This window comes from Neltuma alba, unplaced genomic scaffold, assembly GCF_004799145.2.
Source record: "Neltuma alba isolate B1F8T4 unplaced genomic scaffold, ASM479914v2 tig00013334_pilon, whole genome shotgun sequence".
NCBI lineage: Eukaryota > Viridiplantae > Streptophyta > Magnoliopsida > Fabales > Fabaceae > Neltuma > Neltuma alba.
In genome coordinates this window covers 85260-105589 of record NW_021637608.1, presented here as the reverse complement: position 1 = coordinate 105589, position 20330 = coordinate 85260, and the positions used below count along the sequence as shown (strand labels likewise).

General features: G+C 36.1%; 3 protein-coding genes across 8 annotated transcripts; all 3 read left to right on the top strand.

Annotated features, from left to right (window-relative positions):
• Positions 1-665: 665 nt before the first annotated feature.
• Positions 666-5780, top strand: LOC114736405 (uncharacterized protein YMR315W). Of its 3 annotated transcripts, XM_028924215.1 has the most exons (12): positions 667-972; positions 1902-2042; positions 2551-2599; positions 2828-2845; positions 3354-3469; positions 3553-3666; positions 4224-4274; positions 4347-4435; positions 4508-4568; positions 4676-4750; positions 4915-5025; positions 5441-5780. In XM_028924215.1, the coding sequence occupies exons 1-12, from the start codon at positions 847-849 to the stop codon at positions 5567-5569; spliced, it is 1080 nt and encodes a 359-aa protein (XP_028780048.1). In that variant the 5' UTR covers positions 667-846; the 3' UTR covers positions 5570-5780. The 3 variants fall into 3 exon arrangements, with proteins under 3 accessions (XP_028780049.1, XP_028780050.1, XP_028780048.1); XM_028924216.1 differs by lacking the exon at positions 2828-2845 and having other exon boundaries at positions 666-972; XM_028924217.1 differs by lacking the exon at positions 4224-4274 and having other exon boundaries at positions 666-972.
• Positions 5781-7751: 1971 nt separating this feature from the next.
• Positions 7752-11241, top strand: LOC114736403 (FT-interacting protein 3). 4 transcript variants are annotated; one of them, XM_028924209.1, is made up of 3 exons: positions 7752-7829; positions 8366-8506; positions 8604-11241. In XM_028924209.1, the coding sequence occupies exon 3, from the start codon at positions 8642-8644 to the stop codon at positions 10964-10966; it is 2325 nt and encodes a 774-aa protein (XP_028780042.1). In that variant the 5' UTR covers positions 7752-7829; positions 8366-8506; positions 8604-8641; the 3' UTR covers positions 10967-11241. The 4 variants fall into 4 exon arrangements, with proteins under 4 accessions (XP_028780042.1, XP_028780044.1, XP_028780043.1 ...); XM_028924211.1 differs by having other exon boundaries at positions 7768-7829; positions 8389-8506; XM_028924210.1 differs by having other exon boundaries at positions 7768-7955.
• A 7265-nt stretch (positions 11242-18506) lies between these two features.
• LOC114736419 (uncharacterized) lies at positions 18507-20322 on the top strand. Its single transcript, XM_028924235.1, has 6 exons — positions 18507-18708; positions 18789-18991; positions 19069-19513; positions 19604-19963; positions 20040-20218; positions 20308-20322. Exons 1-6 carry the CDS (start codon positions 18507-18509, stop codon positions 20320-20322), a joined length of 1404 nt encoding a protein of 467 aa, XP_028780068.1.
• The last annotated feature ends 8 nt before the right edge of the window (positions 20323-20330 follow it).

The following is a 20330-nucleotide window of genomic DNA, read 5'->3' as shown; positions in this document are numbered from 1 at the left end:
TTCGGTTTTCCATCCTGTTTCACCATAGGGGCCTATCTTTCAAACTTCTACCTGGTCATCCTTTCCTTTTCATTTTATTTGTGAACAATTTTTTCTTGGCATTTGCCAGAGGATCTCATGCGCTACGCCTCACGATCAGCTCTCTCTCTCTCTCTGTTGGGGGGGATTATCAAATGAACAAATTTGATTATTACTTTTGGTTGTTACTATAAGAGTTTATTTGATTTTTAATTTGGTTTTGAATATAAAATCTTAATCTATTTTATCTATCATATTTATTTATTTATTTTCCAAAGTTATAATAATTGTAGTTATAGTTAATATACTTAATTAACAAAGATATTTAAGGAAAGACAAGATCTCTTTATTACAAATAACTAATTTAATTAATTTTATAAATCTATTTAAATTAGTGAATTAATTTTTATACCAAGGATCAGAAATAATACTACATTATCTTGTTTAATTAGAGGTCAGGTTTGAATTTAATACCCAGCTCGTTTTATTTGTAAGTAGTTCATCCGTGGAAGTTTTAGACTTCTTATTTAAGTGAATTAGTTGTACCCAAAAAAAAAAAAAAGTGGATTAGTTCTTGTCACTTGTCAGGTTGGGCTTCGATTAGTGACAGTGTGGCACACTTTTCTGGCGCGAACAAATTTATGACTGCTGGCTCCGGTTTCGTTTTCTTGTCCAGGTATTTTGAAAAACAAAAAACGTGACCCGTCACCCTATGTGCACCTTCCACTAGATGTTAGAATAAAAGCAAGGCGAAATCTGAAGGAACCCGGCGAGATTAAAATTTTTATCGGCAAACTTGCTGGATCATTTCATATCTTCCGATCGGAAATGGCGACGAAGCCACTGCAGATCGCCATCTTGGGCGCTGGTACATTTGTGAGGACTCAGTACATTCCCAGACTCTCTGAGATCCCTGATCTCGTTCTTGTAAAAGCCATATGGAGCCGTACCGAGGTACTACTTTTCTTAAAAACAGAAATGCTTGGTTCTCACTAAAACTCATACTAATTGAAACAAGAATTGAAGTACTAGCCGTGCTTATTTTTCTTGTGGAACCAGCATTTCTCACGAATTTTGATTCGGAGCAAAACATTGTTCAGCTCTCATACTAGTAGTCTAGCACTTAGCAAAATCCTTTGTTACTATGTTCCCATCATATTACTTTCTGTTCCGCAAAACAAACAATATTATGGCCGGTCTAGCTTTGGAATTGGTTTGATGCCCATAGCTCATCTACTTTTCATTGCCGAAAAAAGAGGGAAAACGATGCTTTTATATCTCAAACTAGCTTGTAATATGGTCATCTGCTGAAAACCATTTGGTCTGAAGCTGGACTTGACCGGAAGAGTACAAGTTTGGGAAAATTTATGCGAATGTGTTGTTTTTATTTCAAATTTGAATAAACTAATGGAGTGACTTAGTCTTTTCGTTGGCGAAAATACACGAACACAAATTTAGTTTTCCATTTTCATGAACTTAGACATGCAATGAGCATAGTAGAAATTTTGCTGTGATTGGACAAGAAAATTCTTATCCCTTGATGCTATAGGAGAGTAAGAATGGTGTTTTTCCTTTTTAATATTATATAATATTTGTACGTTCTGGAAAATATTTCCGTGAGTATTTTCCCCCTTCCCACGGTTCACTTTGAATTTAAGCTTACAAAAATATCTTTTAGGAGCCTTTTCTAATATCATACTCAACCTTGAGGGTTCATATTGTAACATTTATTTTATTTTATTTTTCATGTTAGTAAAACATTTGTTTTCTTTGTCTTAAATATCTATAAAGATTATTAGGAAATTCTTTTGAGGAAAAAGCCAATCAGAGAAGGAGGTTAATTGTAAAATAATCTTCTTATAGTGATACCCCTATCTTCGCAGGAATCAGCAAGATGTGCAGTTGAAATAGCTCAGAAACATTTTCCTGGGTTGGAATGCAAGTGGGGAGATGGGGGTCTTGATGAGATTATCCAAGATGCATCAGTAACTGCAGTTGCTGTGGTATTGGCTGGGCAAACTCAGGTGTTTTTCCCCTTCCCTCGCTTTCTCTCATCCATCTATTTATGCAAATTCACATTTAGATAATAAAAAGAATTGGTATTCGTGAGTGGCTACTGGACAGATGGATTCTAGATCTAAATGTTTGATCTGCTAGGTATTCTTCTGCTCAGGAACATGGCTTATATTTGTGGATTAGGCGTCTTGGTAATTTAACCGTTAGAAGCCACTTCTTGAAATTCCAGATGCAACTCCCTGAAATTTTATGAATTGTAGCCACTATTACGTTACGTTACTATGCAAACTGTGCAGCATCTTATGAAAGGATTTAAAATTCCTGCAATAGATGTCCAACAGTGTTTTATCTATGAAAGTTGACGTGAATAATTTGGGGTCAATAGATGAAATTAGCAATGCAGACCATGAATGACTCTATCTAATGATGGACTTTGAAAGCTTGAATTTATTTTACTTGAATTCTGCTTGATTTACAATTTTTTGAAGTTATTTCTCTCACAATCAATTTATGCAGGTTGACATCTCGCTAAGGGTGCTAAGGGCTGGAAAACACGTGCTCCAAGGTAATGATTGTTTTAGAAGTAATGTATTTTTACATGGTTGGTTTGCCCGTTTCTCTCTTATATAGAAAAGGGTAGTTGAGTGTGCAAACCATTTGGTTAGCCACTTCATTGTTTTCAAATGCACTGATATCTGATTATAATTTTATTTAAATTTTTTTCTCAATTGACTAAAATTTCATGTTTCTTTGGAAATGTTATTTGCACGGGACTAATCTGGTTGATCTGAAGAGAAACCAGCGGCAGCTTGTAAGTAATATTTTATGATAGCTTTTATATTTGTCCTAAGCTAAATCTCTTTTATTTCCTTTTCAATGTCTTCCTGATCTAAATGCGGATCATAGATATACCCTGATTTTTAGTTGACTAAAATCATTAAATATATGTTTCATCTGTCTAGCGGTAGTATGAGAGAAAATTTTGAAAAGTAATATAATTTACTGGTAATAAAAAAAAGAAGGAATAATTCAAAACAAAGGAATCATGCCTATTTGTAACATTTAGTGGTCAAATACCTAGTTGAAAATCAAACTGGAGAACAAACTTTCAGGGGTAAACTTCAATTTTAGTGGATAGTCACTTCTGTCCCTTGGTTTTGAATGGAAATTGCCAACTGTCTTGTTTCATTAGTCTTGTAACATTTGTTAAGACATTATTTTCATCTCCAGTAAAGAGTATAAACATGAAGTCAATATTTTAATTTTCTTTATGAAATTCATAAATTTTAGCACAGTTATATATGAATCTGATATTGTAGGTACAAGTGAGTTGGAAACTGCAATACATAACTACAAATCTATTTCTGCTGATGTTCCTAGCAATTTAATTTGGGCTGTGGCTGAAAATTACCGGTTTGAGCCTGGATTTGTGGAGGTATTTATTGCTGGAATATTTAAATCTTCGCCTATAAATCTGGAGCTCCGATGACGTTTTTTCCTTTTCTTTCATTTCTTTAGAGCAAGAAACTAGTAGCCGAAATTGGGAAAATGATGAACGTCCAAGTTATCATTGAAGGATCAATGAACAGTTCAAATCCTTATTTCTCAAGCTCTTGGAGACGAAATTTCAATGTATGTGCTGTTACAAAGTTGCATATACTCTGTTTACTTTTAATTCAGGAGAGTCCTTGTGCAACTGTACTCTGGAACTTGAACAATTCTGTAAACTCTACTTTGGAATGCTATTATATGATACCTAACAGTGGCATAATTAACAGTATGATAGTAATGATTAAGATTGAGAATCATTTCCTTTATCTTAAGTATCAATTTAGTGTGTGGGATGACTCATCAAGTGGGAAGAAATTTTTTCCTACTTAACTTTTTGAAGATGCAAGGATTACAGAAAATTATGGGAATTTACGTTACCTGCTCTTGTTATTAGGGTATCAAATTATTCCTGTGTAATTATATTAGATTAGTATCGTATTCCTGAAGCAAGGTGGGTCTTTTTTTTTTTTTTTTTTGGGTACATGGCATGACTCATTAAGGAGAAATTGTTTCCTACTTGACTCTTTCTGTGGCTGTTCTAGATTAGAGAAAATTATGGGAATTTGTTTCTGCCTTTCCTTTCTATTAGCATACAAGGTTATTCTGGAAGTGAATCGGTATTATTATTTTTCTGGCAGGGAGGTTTCATTCTCGATATGGGTGTGCATTATGTAGCGGGGTTGAGAATGGTAATGTCAAAATTTTTATTATAAGATGTTCTGCATATGTATGATTATTATTGTCTGCCATTCTGTCTGCAGCTTGTTGGCTGTGAGGTACTTTCAGTTGCAGCTATGACATCTCATGTGGATACGAGCTTGCCTCCGCCAGATAATATATCATGTGTCTTGTAAGTCTCTATTTCATGCAGTTAGCTTTGCTTGATACAACTGGAAATCTAAGACCTAACATGTTGCACCAGTCATCTGGAGAATGGATGTTCAGGAGTATTTGTAATGGTTGTCTCCTCAAGTTCGCCCAAGGCATGTGGTAAACATTCATCTCGCGTGCGCACAAATAGGACACTAGATATGCCCGTCATTACTACATGTATTCTTCTAACAGAATGCAGTTTATTTAATGCCTTTAGATATTGTGGAGAGTTGTTGGCATCAACGGAACTGTGCAAATTGAGCGAGGATTTCAAGGACGACATGGTTACCTTGTATGTCTACAAACTTTAGTTTTGGTAACTGGATTTCATGGGGAAAAAAAAAAACTAAAATATTTGACTATGACGTAGTCTCTTCACCTAAAATGAAGCTGCATATTGTTTTTGTCTATGTTGTCTGCCATCTTCGTTCATTTCATTTCATGATGCTATGACAGATCACATTTTATGGTGCTGATGGACAAAGCAAAAGCTCATTCTTCCCATTCAGTGGGGTGACTGAAGAATTTAAAGCTTTTATCAATGATGTTTCTCAGAGCACCCTTAAGGTAAATGGGATTCTTACTAATGCTTCCACCTGCCCAAGTTCATATCCAAGTTTCATTCTGCGTTTCCTGATCTTATATCTAATGTTTCATTTTCTCAAACAATGATAATGTATGTGGTTTGAGATTCTATTTATTTATGTTCTCCGCTTGATGTATGTTCTTGGCTATCAAGGGTGGTTGACAATAGCTTTTTTAGATTACTAGGTAACAACGTAAAGTTTCATGCCGATCCTAGAACCTAGGATTAAACTTTCTGCCTTCATTCGTGCTTACCACGTTAGTCTCTTTTCCTTTGCTATGTCAACATTCTTGGAACGGTAAATTCAGGCGACTTCATTGTTCATGATCCCATGCACGTGTATACTCAAGAAATTTAATGAGCGATAGTTTAGTCTGATTTTCGTCGTTTATGCAGAAGGAAAGTCAGTTTGAAGCTGAACCCCGCCTCTCTTTCGCCGAAGGTGCCAGAGATGTTGCTGTCTTAGAGGCCATGCTCGAATCTGGAGCGAGGCAAGGGGCACTGGTTCATGTGAAAAAGTTCTGAGATTATCATATGGAATTCTTTTGTGTTGTCAAATGATACAGTTACTGCCAAATTCTTTTTTTCTGTGTCGGTTTTGAACGTTTGAGCTTAGAAAAACATTATAGATGAATAAACTGGTGTGAAGTGAATTGCTCGGCTCATTATCATTGGATGAAAATTTCGATGATGCTATTTATATTTTCAAATAAAATATTTAATCAACTGGTGTTAAGTTAAGTGAATTACTCGGCTCATTATCATTGGAAGAACATTTTGATGATGCTTTTTATATTTTCGAAGAAAATATTTAATCAATTGTTGACATAGTTTAATGGTATCATACGATCCATATCCCTCCCAAGCTTGAGAAAGTAAAATATGCTTGCTTCCTTCCATGTACTTTGCCAAAAACTACTATCTCTCACAAATGCCAAAAAAATAAGTGTGCTTAACTTCTGTGTCCTGTGCGTTTGTTCGGAGATCCTGCTAGTCAATAGTCAGCTAAACTTCTGATTGTGATGTTTGAATCTTTCGGCGTAATTTTTAAAATTTGAACGTTTCTCTGTAAAATTTTTAATACAAATGACATGCAACATTCTTCCCAAGAGGGGGGGGGGGGGACAACGAGCACGAACCATTTCTAAGATTATGGGAAATGATAATGCGATTACCGCAGGCTTTTGAAATTGCAATATCGTAGTCCTTCCACTAACTTTTTTCACTACCTGAAGAATTGAGCGCGGTTCGATGTAAGTTTTAGGTTTCTTTACCGGACATCAAAATGGATATCCAGTTACCTGATATCCTGGACAGGTAATTCACATCAAAATCTTCGCATCAGTTTAGAAGAAGGTAAACACGATTCAAAGACGGATCAATAGCAAAGGGGCTCAACTCAAAACTCAATATCTTGCTTCCATCGCCTTTATTTCTCTCTCATGCGTCAGGATCGCATACTCAGGATCATCCAAGTCTTTCTTTACGGGTATTTTAAACCGGGTTGGTCTGTTTCTTACTTCCCATTTTGCCCTCATTTTGCTTTTGTAGACTGTACTACTTATTTGTCCTTTAGTTGGAGACAGGGAATACAGTCCAGCTGGACATGACAGAGAGACAGAACGATGCGCCCAGGTTTTAGTTTTGCTGACTTCCTCAAAAATAATTAAATAAATGAACAAATATTAAATAGTTTCTTTTGAAAAATAATAAAAAAATTATATATATATTTTTATTTTAAATTTATTTTTATAATAAATGAGAAAAAAAGTGTAGAAAAATATGACAAGAAAAAAATAATTAAATATAACATTAGAAAAAAAATATTTCCCTTTTTTTTTTTTGGTTGTAAGAAAGGAGTCAAGCCCAAGAATCAACATTATCCTCTCTCAGATTCAAAACTTCCAAAACTGCTACAGTATCTTCACGTGCGATTCTCTCTCTTTCCACTAGCTGTACAGTATGCAGCGGGACATCTTCCACGTGCCTCAATCTCAGATGGCAGCAACTTTTTCAAGCTAAACTTCGATGTGCATGCATAAGACCCATTCCAGGAATTATAAACGTTGAGACTTGAGAGGAGATGTGCCCTGCGTGTGTTTGGAAGCAAATAAACGGACTTTTTCATAAAATGAAATAAATTCTTTTATATATTTATTTCATATTATTTCTGACTTTTAATATAAGATTTTATTTGATTTTTATTTTAATCTTAAATATAAAATCTCAATATATTTTGTCTTTCATATTTATACATTTTTTAAAGATAATCCTTGATAATTCTAGCCAACATACTTAATTAATAAAGATATTTTAAAAAAATAATATTTATTTATTATGAACAACCAATTTAAATTTTTTCTTTAATCTTTTTAAATTAGTTAACTAGTTGATATAATTAGAACTGAAAATAATATAACATAAAAATATTTTTAAAATTATGGTTTAATTTCTACCAAGTTATTATGAATGATAATTTCAAGACATTGATCTGATTTTTTTCCGCAAAAAGTCCCAAGTCACAACCGACCAATATGCTCGCACCGTTTGCCTGCAGTTTACGTCCTAGAAGATTGTGCAAATTAGAAAGTTGTGCATACGCCTTAAAATGTCGATTTTGCCCAGATCTCAACTCCCATCACGCTCTCACGCACACACTCCCAGCCTCTTCTGAGCTTTCAATGTCTACAAGCTCACTCATTCATCCTACTAGGCGATGGTTTGTGTCGGCAGCTCAGAGCGCGAGCCTTTGAGAAGAAAGACACCCTGGACTACATCTTCTGATGTTAGTGCTAAATCTCTGTTGCGTGTTCGTTTCATTTCTTCCCAGTTTTACTGATACATCTTACAATAATTCTTTAAATTGGTGTGAGTAGTTGTTGAAGATTGAAAACTTTGCCTCTTCCCTCTGGTGAGTGGTAGTTGAAGTTGATGAAATGGGTTTACTTCTTCTGCTGGTTTTTGATTTGACGGGCCCTTTTCTTCCAAATGCCTTTTATTTATAATCGTCAAATACAAGCTTGTCTAACTATGGTCTGCACTTCCCTTCAGTAAATGCCTTTTGTTTTAAGGCTACCTCGCTATTTTCTTCGTCTTTGTCCCGGTTTGGTGGTCCAGAAGAAACAGACATGCATAAAATAAAACCTGTTCTATGTTTACACGAAAGCTTTTTCCCTCTTATCTTTTAACTTGTTTGCTTCCATTTTTGTTTACCGTTTGGCGTATAATATACAAGCTTCTGTTCTTCTCTTCACCATTTTATTCATTTGGATGAAATGTTGTTCTTTTTGCCATACTGGTTCTGATATTTCTTCAACACAGTTAATTTTGCTTTTCCTTCAAAGATTTGGCGGACCCATTCAGTATTGCGGTCTAAGATCACTGGCAAGTGGCGAGGTCCTTTTATCGTCGTTTCTTCTTGATTGCTTCTTCACATCTCACCGTTGCTTTGGATTATATCCCGTGAGCACTTCGTTTCCTTTATATACTTGCGTCAACGTAAAATTGAAAGAGCATCTGTTCAATTGTTTCTGAATGCATGACATTGTCCTATTTGCAGTGTTGGTTATTGTAGACTTGTAGTGTACTCTAGAAACGATGCAGAAGCCACCACAGCCTCAAGACTTTGCCCTGAAACAGACCTTCCCCAAAATTGGGGCAGGGTCCGTCACAGGGGACAAGCTGTCATGCACCTATGACCTTGTGGAACAAATGCAGTATCTGTATGTTCGTGTGGTGAAAGCCAAGGATTTACCTGGGAAGGATGTCACCGGTAGCTTGGACCCCTATGTGGAAGTGAAACTTGGGAACTACAAGGGCCTTACCAAGCATTTTGAGAAGAAGGCCAATCCTGAGTGGAACCAGGTTTTTGCCTTCTCACAAGATCGAATTCAAGCTTCAGTTTTGGAAGTGGTTGTGAAAGATAAGGATGTTGTTGTGGACGACTTTGTAGGAAGGGTCTTGTTCGACCTTAATGAGATCCCAAAGCGCGTCCCCCCTGACAGTCCATTGGCTCCACAATGGTATAGGCTGGAGGACCGGAAGGGCGTTAAGACTAAGGGAGAGATAATGCTGGCTGTATGGATGGGAACACAAGCAGACGAGGCGTTTCCTGATTCATGGCATTCTGATGCAGCATCGGTTGGTCCTGAAGCAGTTGCAAACATAAAATCCAAGGTTTACCTTTCTCCCAAGCTTTGGTATGTGAGGGTCAATGTTATTGAAGCTCAGGACTTGGTACCGAATGATAAAAGCCGATATCCTGAAGTGTTTGTAAAGGTGAATCTTGGAAACCAACTTTTGAGAACTAAAATATCTCCAAGTAAGACTATAAATCCCATGTGGAATGAGGACTTGATGTTTGTTGCTGCCGAACCATTTGAAGAGCCTTTGTTACTGACTGTGGAAGACAGAGTTGGACCAAACAAAGATGAAATCTTGGGAAGGTGTGTGATTCCTCTACAGACTGTGCAAAGGAGGTTAGACCATAAGCCTGTGAACACTAGGTGGTTCAATCTTGAGAAGCATGTGGTTGGTGAAGCGGAACAGAAGAAAGAGACCAAATTTGCGAGTAGGATACATTTGAGGGTGTGTTTGGATGGTGGGTATCATGTGCTGGATGAATCAACTCATTACAGCAGTGATCTTAGGCCAACTGCAAAACAGCTTTGGAAGTCCAGCATTGGAATTCTGGAAGTTGGAATTATTAGTGCGCAAGGGCTGATGCCGATGAAGGCAAGAGATGGTCGAGGAACAACAGATGCATATTGTGTAGCTAAGTATGGGCAAAAATGGATCCGTACGAGGACAATTGTAGACAGCTTTGCTCCAAGGTGGAATGAGCAGTATACCTGGGAAGTTTTTGATCCATGCACTGTTATTACGATTGGGGTTTTTGATAATGGTCACATGCAAGGAGGAGACAAGTCAGGAGGATCAAAGGATTTAAAGATAGGGAAGGTGAGGATTCGACTGTCCACTCTTGAATCAGATAGGGTTTATACACATTCATACCCTCTACTGGTGCTGCATACTTCAGGTGTGAAGAAAATGGGGGAACTGCAATTGGCTGTGAGGTTCACAGGCTCATCTTTATTTAATATGTTGTATATGTATTCGCAACCATTATTGCCCAAGATGCACTATATCCATCCTTTATCTGTGATTCAGCTGGACAGTTTGAGGCATCAGGCCATGCAGATTGTATCCATGAGGTTGGGCCGTGCCGAGCCACCTCTAAGGAAAGAGGTGGTGGAATATATGCTAGATGTAGATTCACATATGTGGAGCATGAGAAGAAGCAAAGCTAATTTCTTTAGAATTATGAAAGTTCTAGGTGGGTTGATTGCCATAGGGAGATGGTTTGATCAGATATGCAATTGGAGAAACCCTCTCACTACCATTCTGATTCATATCCTTTTCATAATATTGGTTCTCTACCCAGAGCTAATACTTCCCACTATTTTCTTGTACCTGTTCTTGATTGGAATCTGGAACTTCAGGTGGAGGCCAAGACACCCTCCCCACATGGACACCAGATTGTCTCATGCTGATAGTGCTCATCCTGATGAACTGGATGAAGAGTTCGATACATTTCCAACTTCTCGCTCTTCGGATATCGTCAGGATGAGGTATGATCGTTTGAGAAGCATAGCAGGTAGGGTTCAAACTGTCGTTGGTGACTTGGCCACTCAAGGAGAGAGGTTTCAGAATTTGCTAAGTTGGAGAGATCCAAGGGCCACCGCTCTGTTTGTGACATACTGTTTCATTGCTGCTATAGTTCTCTATGTTACTCCCTTCCAAGTGGTTTGCCTTCTCCTTGGCTTCTATGTGCTGAGGCATCCCCGGTTCCGTAATAAGCTTCCATCAGTTTCCCTCAACTTCTTTAGGAGGTTGCCTGCTAGATCAGATAGCTTGTTGTGAAGCCTTTCATCAACATTCAGCTGCTTCAACTCTGGGGAGAAACAATTATGCCAATGTAATAATGCTTTTTCACATTTCGTACATTTAATTTTAGTTCCTTTCTGATATATTTCTTTACCTCCTGGTCTGCTTGGTCAGATAGCTCCTTCTCAACGTGCTTGCTTCATAACGTAAATCCAAGATAATGCTAAATTCAAACCACGCCGCGGTGCTTTCCTGCTTGATGATGTTTTACACAATATATGGTCTACATTAAATAAATGGATTTTTCTGAATATAGGTATTCCCTCTCTGAAACAAATACTTCACTAATTGCTGGTGTGTTGCTTGTTACAAACACAATCCAATAATCAAAGTAGTCACTGTTCACCATTCTCCTTTCGCCTGCATTTTTTTGGCCGCTCTGTCCTCCCATTTCAACACATATTCATTTTTGGTTTTAATTGTCCTTAGCCCATTTCATTACATAAACCGATAGAATGCTGAATTCAAACTGATGCCTATACGAATGATTCTCCAGAACACAACATATCATTTCTTCAAGCTTAAAGTCACAAAACACATGATCTCTGCGGTCTAACAGATGAGAGGCAAAATCTTCGCAAAACATGCCTCTTTTAATTCTTTTAGGAACAATTCATTTTTGCTCTTTCTTTATGCGTCTTGCTTAACGACGAACGTAATCGCAGTAATCACTCGTCACCATACTCATTTTAGCTTGCAGCAACAGTAACGATTCCCTCCTGCGGTACCAAGTGGCGACACCCAACACATTCGACTCCATTTATCGCTTACATTGACTTGAAACAATTATATATTTTCTGGGTTAGTCGAAATGAAATTTTGGGTCGTGTCATTTTCAAGAAAAGTCGCCAGCCGGTTGCGCGAGTCTTATTTGACTGGTGGGGAATTAATTATCTTGCACAAAGAGCTCCATCATATCCCTAATCCTGGCTTATCCGACTCGTTCATGAGCCCTGCTACGTCAGTGTTTCACAAAGTCGTCTTAAGAGTTATAAAACCTGCAGCTGCATGTATTGCCAAAGTAATATAAAATAAAAGTGAAGGGCTATTTCGGCCGTCCCATGTCGTCCCTAGAGTCGGTAAGCAGCCCAACCTGCCAACCTGCTAAGAAGTAACAGGTTGGGTTGATAAAAATTAGGACTGTTTTAAAACGAATCTTTTGAACTCGTAACCACCAAGCCCGTAACCACAGCGGGCTAACTCATAGGGCTGGCAGGCTAGCCCGTTTTACTTTTTTTTTTTTAAATTTTTCTTTTGAATAGAACGCACCGTGTAGAAGTCATGAGTCATAATTGAACACTTGACACATTATATTTGTAACCTTGTAGTGTTGTACCGCTATTAATTTGGATTTATGTTTTAATTTGGTTGTTTATCAAATCATTTTGGATGGATGGATTATGTAATCATGTTTAATATTTTGAGATATTTGAAAGTTTAAACTTTGTATCCTATGTTTTATTTTTTATAATTTCTATATTTGCATGTTTTATTTTAGATATTTAGGAATTTGAGTAAATTTTATTAAAAGAAAAAAAATAAAAAAATTGGTGGGTTAGCCTGGCGGGCTGGGTTGGAAAAATCCCAGCCTGCCAGAAGGCGGTCCTAAAAAGACCGAACTGCAGGTCTTCAGGTCTGCCACAGACCAGCCCGTAACTGGCAGACTGGCTCATATTACCAGCTCTAGTCGTCCCTACATATCCCACGCAAAGGAGCAGAGGTGTAAAACAGGTTGACCCATTAGTTAAAAGTCAACCCGCTACGGGCTCGGGACCATGCAGGCTAGTATCAAAAGAACCGCTTCCTGATAGGCTCATATTTTGTCAGCCCACCTCGCCAACCTCTATCCTTTTTTAAAAATTTTTTTACACATACATTTAATATTTTTAAAATTAAATTATAATTTTTATAGACTAAATTCTTCTTATTCTTATATTTTTATATAATTATATAATTAAATTAATATGAAAAGTTGAAATATAAACATATAAATCATTATTAATAATTATTTTATTAGTATAAAAATGATAAAAAAATAAAAAAATGAGAAATTAAATTTAGAATTGAAGTCTCTAACAAAATATAAAGTTATATGTAAATTAATTAAAAAATAATAAAACATTTTCTTATTAAAATAAAAATTGTAAAAAAATAAAAATAGGTTGGTAGGCTAGCTTGTGATGGGCTACGAGTTGTAGGTGTGGGCTGAAAGAAACTGCATCAAAATAATTCCTATTTTTTTCAATTCAACCTGCCACCTTATAGGGGTTGGCGGGTTGAGCCTGCTATATTACCAGCTCTATGTTACCAGCTGTTCACATTATTTTCACCATTCTCCCACTAATTACGCACAATTACTTGATTAATTTGCTATGTATTTTGGCTTTAAATTTGGTCCGCTGTTAGAATCCTATACTACTACTTCAACAAACCTCCAGAAATCAAGAGGCCATGCAAGGCCATGGCTTTTTCTCACTTTTTACCCCCGCCACGTAGCATCTCCCAAACGCTATAGAGGTCTTCCATTCCAAACCTTTTTTAATTCAACTCTCATCAGAAGTCATTTTCCTCAAAAGGCATCCTTTGCATACCATTCACCGTCATTATTTATTTGACTTTATAACAAGCTCTCGTCCGTGTTTTATATATATTAAGTCATTTTCATTCATCATCGCCACACGCAAAAGCAAATTCCTAAAATGATCCCAATTATTTTATTTCTTTTATTTCCAATATCAGATAGTAAGTCAGATCAATTGCAAACTTATAATTAGCTTAAATTAGTCTTTTGGCACCAAAGCCTCGTTCTCCCTTGCAGGTAGGGAGTGGCAAGTGAAACACTGGACAAAGCATTATAGCAAAACCAAAAAAAAAAAATTATGTATTACCATAACAATACGTTTATATAATATTGGGATATGACAGGAGAAATTGCATGAAAGGGGGTGTCATTGATGCCAGCGTTCTCGTGTCAGGATCCCAGACTTGCGTCATCATCGTCATTATTATTATTTTTGGTTTAAACATTAATTGACTAATTAACTAACACTTGTAAATTCAACGGCCGGTTCGTATTATGTATATATACTCCTTTTTTAAAGGAAAAAAAAAAAATGCAAAACGCAAGCATATTCCGCATGATTCCAAAAGTTATCCTGTGATTAATATTGATTTCTCTACTCTCAACAAGAACTTAGGATCGTATGGATTTATAACTATGAATTCAATTCCATTTCAATTCCGTGATTCATGGTCTATCCAATTAAATGGAAACAACTCACTTTCCTCTCTATTTTCTCACCACTTACAGCCCGTTTGGTTGGATTCCATGAGAGAGGATTACAAGTAATCCTTGTGTAATGAGGTGATTCATACATTTAGTTGGACTTATAACCTTATATAATGTAAAAGAAATTACATCAAATGAATGTATCTGAATTACACTACTAAGACTGATGAACAGAGATGCAGACCTCTTGTAATCAAGCTAAAAAGATAATATTACCATTATAATTTTTAAAATTGACCAACGTGTCCACAGATAAACCCTATTGATAGCCTACCCATTTAGCCATTCTCTTTGCCGCTACTCCTACCGTCTTTGTCGTTACTGCTATCACCTTGGAACAGAAGTCATCGCTACTTTATCTCTGTTGTTACTGTTATCATCTCCATCAGCAACCATTTTGTTGCTGCTGCCATCGTTTCCCTTGCCAGACTAATATTTCATTCATTAACCCTGTTATGTTTCTTCTACATTGAAAGTCACGTCTTTTTTCCCCTTAAAATTCCAGTTTTTGAAAGCCTTTTTGTTTTGCTTTCATGGAAGTTTTGATCTATTATTGGCAATTGCACACACTGCTACATATTATTACTAAACTTTAGTTGAATGGTTGATACATATTTGGTGATATATATATGTATATATTAATTAGTTGCAAGGGAGAATCTGGTAATGGGAAAGCATACATACATATTATTATATTTGTTTGTGTATTATATACTCTCTTTTTTTGGCTTGAACTTATTATTTTATATATGGATATATAGGGTCATCATGTATATTTGGAGAAAAAATAGAGAACTTTAAATCATTATATATACATTTGTATATGTAAATAAGGGTAATTTTGTCTTTTGATATTTTTTTTACCTATTCTCATGTTCTTTATAATCCAACCAAATGTTTTTATGCCTATGCATCATCTTTCTTCAATAATGCACCAAACAAACTTATGTGATTACTATTACATTACATTGTATTATATTCCATTATATTGCCAAAAATTAAGTGAACCAAACAGGCACTTAATGTTTTTATCATTAAATCAAATTTCAACGGTTGAGATTTATTCTGTAAATATGAATCCAGTCCATTATTTCTATTTGAAATACATCGCTGAAGTGATGCTCACTCAATGTATACAGGGAAAGGGACACTGTATGGCATAAGTGATGAGAATCTGTTTATTTTTAGGTTCAATTTCCAAACCGTGAAAAAAAGTTATCGACTCATTCTGGGGCGGTCACTCCCCTGTTACGTTCCTGCGCAATTTCTTGGTTTTGGAACTTACGGATGTTTTAAAAGCCATACTGAATTTTGAACTGAAGAAGCTAACGATTTGTGGTTCTTATGTTGAACCGGTCGACTGGTGAAATAAGAATTAAATAAAAATAATACTCTTCTTATTCTTAATATAAAACTCATTTAACTAATTTGATTATATTAAAGAAGTTAAGTAAGTTAGTTAATTATAAGAAATGTGACACGTTTGTCCTAAAACACCATAATTATCTTTCTTAATACCCCCTCTCTTCTACTTGATTATGATTGAGGGAGTATCCATAGGGGTAATTTAGAGAAAACTGATAAATATGAGAAATGAGTCTTATATTTAGGACCAAAACTACCTCAACAATTGGGTCCTATATTAAGGACCGAAGGAGTATTTTATATATTTATGATAATATAAATATAATATGAAATTATTTTATAATTTGGAAATAGATACAAACAAGCTACACAAAAACAAAACCTGGCTTAACTCTCAAGTCCCAGAATGATAAAATTATTGGAATAATCTTTTACTACCATATCTTTAAAATATACTTCCTCTTATTCTTAATACCACCTTCAGTCCTAATTATAAGAGCTAGTTGACTAATTCGAGAAGATTAAGAAAAGAAGTTATATTAGTTATTTGTAATAAATAAGTAGTATCTTTCCTAAAATATCCTTATTAATCAAGTGTATTGGCTAAATTACTATTATTGAAAGGATTACCTTAGAAAAAAATATATAAATATGAGAGATAAAGTGAATTATAATCTTATATTTAGAACCAAAATAAAAGTCAAACAAGGTCTTATATTAAGGACCGGAGGTAGCATAAAAATTCGTTTGATTTTTATTTTGTTTATAATATCTCAATCTATTTTATTTCTTATATTTATATATATTTATAAGATAATCTTAATTAGCAAGAATATTTTAAAAAAGATAACACCTATTTATTATAAATAACTATTTATTCAATTTAGTCAACTAGTTCAAGTAATAATATTGAAATAGGAGTAATTTTTTGTTCTTTTACGCTTCTGGTGCACTAGTACATTTTGCAACAACCTTTTTTATCAAAATCACTTCACTGCACGATGCATGCCTTCACATGCAAGGTTTTGATTTCTTTTCAATTTTCACGTCCCTAGATTGCATAAAAAGTAGTTTTCGCTCTCGGACTAACCTTTTATGGTGTTGCACAGAGTATCTTACTCCGGTGGTGGTAGTCTAGCACCGTCATTCAAAAATCAAAGTTGGTGATGGCTTCTCCAGCTCATTCTACAGTGCAGTGGCTTCAACAACTCGTCTTGCAGAGCCAAAAGCATCAGCCTATCCTATCTTTCTCCTTTTTTTCCTTCCAAGGGGCATCTGGCGTTCTTGTTCTACGTCATCTTAAAGTTTCTTTTCGTTTTTCTTGGTCAAGCTCTAATTTTATTGGGTTTTTTCTCTCATTCGTTTCGATAATGTAAGTTTTCTTTCTTGTTTTCTGATAAGTTCTTCCTTTTTTCCCTTCTTCGGTGTTATTCCTTTCATGTTCTTATTTTTCAAATGAGAAAGCGGATGAACCAGTGAAAACGAGCCGGAGAATCTGCCGGCCTCCGAGTTTTAAATCATTGATTCCAACTAAGAATTTTTATTCGCACCCAAGAAATGCATAATCAGTGTGCTGCGTATGGATTTTGATAGGAGAAATACTGAAATTGTCATTTGTCACTGCTGGGGCGGATTCTTCGAATGCTGTCAAGAATATATAGGGATCAGAGGCGAATATCTCGTCGCCTGTTAGACGGTGATATTCTTGTAGTCCCCGAAGGAAAGAGACCCGCCAAATTTGAACCGTACTGGGTTTTGTCTCTGCTTGTTGACGGCAGGCGACCTTGGACCCTATTTCTTTTTATATATATAATGACAGTCAGGGTGGTCCTCAATCCCATGAGTGCAGCAACGGCCTTTTTCTTTTGCTCGCCTGATTACTTTTTCTTATTTGTCATCTCGCATCCACTTGGAGCCACTTCGTGTAATTTCATCACTCAGGTTAGTTTTCTGTCCAGTAGATGTCTTTTTCATATTAATTAATATATCCATTTATCTTTCCCTCGTTATCCTATATACGGGACCATTTGCCTTCAAGAGATCGTTCATTAAGTAGAGCCTTGAAAAAGTAACAAACAGCGGAGTAACTGATGCTGAAGATAGCCAGTTCGACATTTCTCATCGCATACATGTCTTCACAGAAGTTTGTTGCTTGTTTCACTGCGCCTTCCATGTTCTGGTTTACGACTTTATGGTTACAGTGGTCCTGTAATTGCAGGAATACGCAATGTGCCAAGTCGGCTGACAAATCCTGAAGAAGCAGGATACACCATCAAAGGTATAATCTCTTTTAAGTTCTCTTTTTTCTTTCGTATTTCTGGCAAATAAGCTGTGCATTTGGGTTTCAGCAACTTTCTATGACAAAAGGAAGCAACATATTTTGACTAGAATAAGGCTTCTTCTTTCTTTTCTTTTGGTTTCCTTTTCCTTTTCTCAAACTTCACTTAATTCTTATTGTAGCATGTTTTCTATCATTTGATATTGTAGTTTGTCAATGGATTCTTCTATTTATTTCAAGGACTTGTACTCTTGAGAAGATTGATCTCGAGTCTTTACTTTATCTAATAGTGATATGCGTTTTATTCACATCATAAAATCTATCTCTTACAATAGCTTCAGCTTAGGATGAATGTGTTTTAGTTTCATCTTAAATTTTCACAACTCTTTCTAGAATCAACTACTCATTCTCTTGTTATTTCTCTCCTTTTTGCACAGTGTTAACTCCATGTTCTTTTGTACTATTGGGCCTTTGTAAAACGCAAGGTTTCAATGACATTATGCACATAACTCCAGTTGCTGGGACTGAGTTTCTCGAGTGATCCCAATAGGTTCCAAGGACAAGAAGTTTGGAATCCAGAGAAGATGGATCCAGTAAGATCAATAGAAGACCAGTTCTCCAAGTTGCATCCATCCTTGCCAGTGAACACTCGAATTGGGATAGTGGGGGGTGGTCCAAGTGGCTTATCAGCTGCTTATGCATTATGCAGGCTTGGTTATAAAGACGTGACCGTGTTGGAGAAGCATCATACAGTTGGTGGCATGTGTGAATCAGTGGAAATTGAAGGTAAAACTTGATAGTAATCACCAGTTGATTCATGTCACTAATACTTGAATCTTGACTAGATGTTGAATCTATTTATACAGGGAAAGTTTATGACTTAGGCGGGCAAGTTCTTGCTGCAAGTAGCGCTCCTGTCATTTTTCACTTGGTAAAAGAGACAGAGTCTGTGCTAGAAGAAATGGATTCCCACAAGCTTGCTGTTATTGAGCGTTCTACAGGAAAATATCAAGATATTAACGTTGCAGATGATTATGTATCTGTGATGTCACTTACATTGGAGATCCAAGTACGTCTCTACGATTAGCCTATTCCACATAATGACTTGAAAGTTGAAACCTACTTATTCCTTTTGCTTGCTAACAGGAAATGGTAAAGAATTCTGATCGTATTGGGGTCCACGCTGTTACTGAACTCACTTCAGACTTAAGTCCAAAATATATTGAGCGACATGGACTCAAATTTGTTCCTAAATCCGTAGCCTATGGTTACACTGCTTCAGGATATGGGTTTGTTCAAGATATGCCATACGCATATCTTCATGAATTTACAAGAACATCAATGGCTGGAAAAATTAGACGTTTTAAAGGTGGATATACAAGTCTTTGGCAGAAGATTGCTGATGCACTTCCACTGAAACTTCATTGCAACACTGAAGTTTTGGCTGTTAGACGCAACTTTGAAGGTGTCATTGTTAATGTCAAGACTTTTGATGAAGTTAAAACAATGGAGTTTGACAAGATTATAATCTCGGGAAACTTTCCATTAAAATATGGAAGAACTTATAGATCCCCACCTTCAGCTTCCATAGGTATGTAAATTTATTGCTCGTAAATTTATTTACACAAGGTTTTTGTGGCTTTGTCCCACCAGATTCCTAATGATCAAGTCTTGTCAGCAGAGCATGAAATGGAAGTCATGGATGTCAGTGATCTTGAAAGGGATTTATTCAGCAAAGTAGAGACAAATGACTACTACACTACTGTTGTGAAGATTAAAGGGCTCGAAGATATGCCTGTTGGATTTTATTATTTTAGTGAGTTTATGGAAGATCCTAGCACAATCGGAAATCCAGTTGCGTTGCAGAAATTCTATGCTGACACTGATATATTCTTGCTATGGTCATATGGCAACTCTGATGACATTAAGGGACCAATTGTCACCGAGCTTGCGATCAATGCAGTAGAAGCCATCGGAGGAAAAGTTGAGAATGTTATTCTTCAACGTCGTTTTAAGTATTTCCCTCATGTTAGCAGTCAAGGTATTTCAATTTTCAATTGTTTATTTTGTTTTCCTTCACCTAGTAAGTGTATTAAGTTTTGAAAGTTTGAATGCAGATATGAAAGATGGTTTCTATGACAAATTTGAATTAGAACTTCAAGGTTCGAGGAATACTTACTTTGTAGGTGGACTTGTGGCATTTGAGCTTACAGAGAGAAATGCATCTTATGCTATGGCTTTAGTCTGCAAGAACTTTGGGAATAACAGTGATCTGCCAGTATTTCCTTACACGAAGGTAATTTGGCATTATGCACACATAAACCAATCAATATTTGGGACATGTGCAGCTTTTATGAGTTTTAGATATTCATGCTATTATACCAGACATGTGCTTACTAGAAGCATGT

Bases quoted from the DNA above. Each gene is read 5' to 3' on its own strand.
- LOC114736405 (XM_028924215.1), top strand. From the start codon at position 847: ATGGCGACGAAGCCACTGCAGATCGCCATCTTGGGCGCTGGTACATTT. The intron at 2,043-2,550 runs GTGTTTTTCCCC...CAATTTATGCAG, and splicing joins TATTGGCTGGGCAAACTCAG to GTTGACATCTCGCTAAGGGT. The intron at 4,275-4,346 runs GTAATGTCAAAA...TTCTGTCTGCAG, and splicing joins ATGTAGCGGGGTTGAGAATG to CTTGTTGGCTGTGAGGTACT.
- LOC114736403 (XM_028924209.1), top strand. From the start codon at position 8,642: ATGCAGAAGCCACCACAGCCTCAAGACTTTGCCCTGAAACAGACCTTC.
- LOC114736419 (XM_028924235.1), top strand. From the start codon at position 18,507: ATGGATCCAGTAAGATCAATAGAAGACCAGTTCTCCAAGTTGCATCCA. The intron at 18,709-18,788 runs GTAAAACTTGAT...CTATTTATACAG, and splicing joins TGAATCAGTGGAAATTGAAG to GGAAAGTTTATGACTTAGGC. The intron at 19,514-19,603 runs GTATGTAAATTT...TCTTGTCAGCAG, and splicing joins CCCACCTTCAGCTTCCATAG to AGCATGAAATGGAAGTCATG.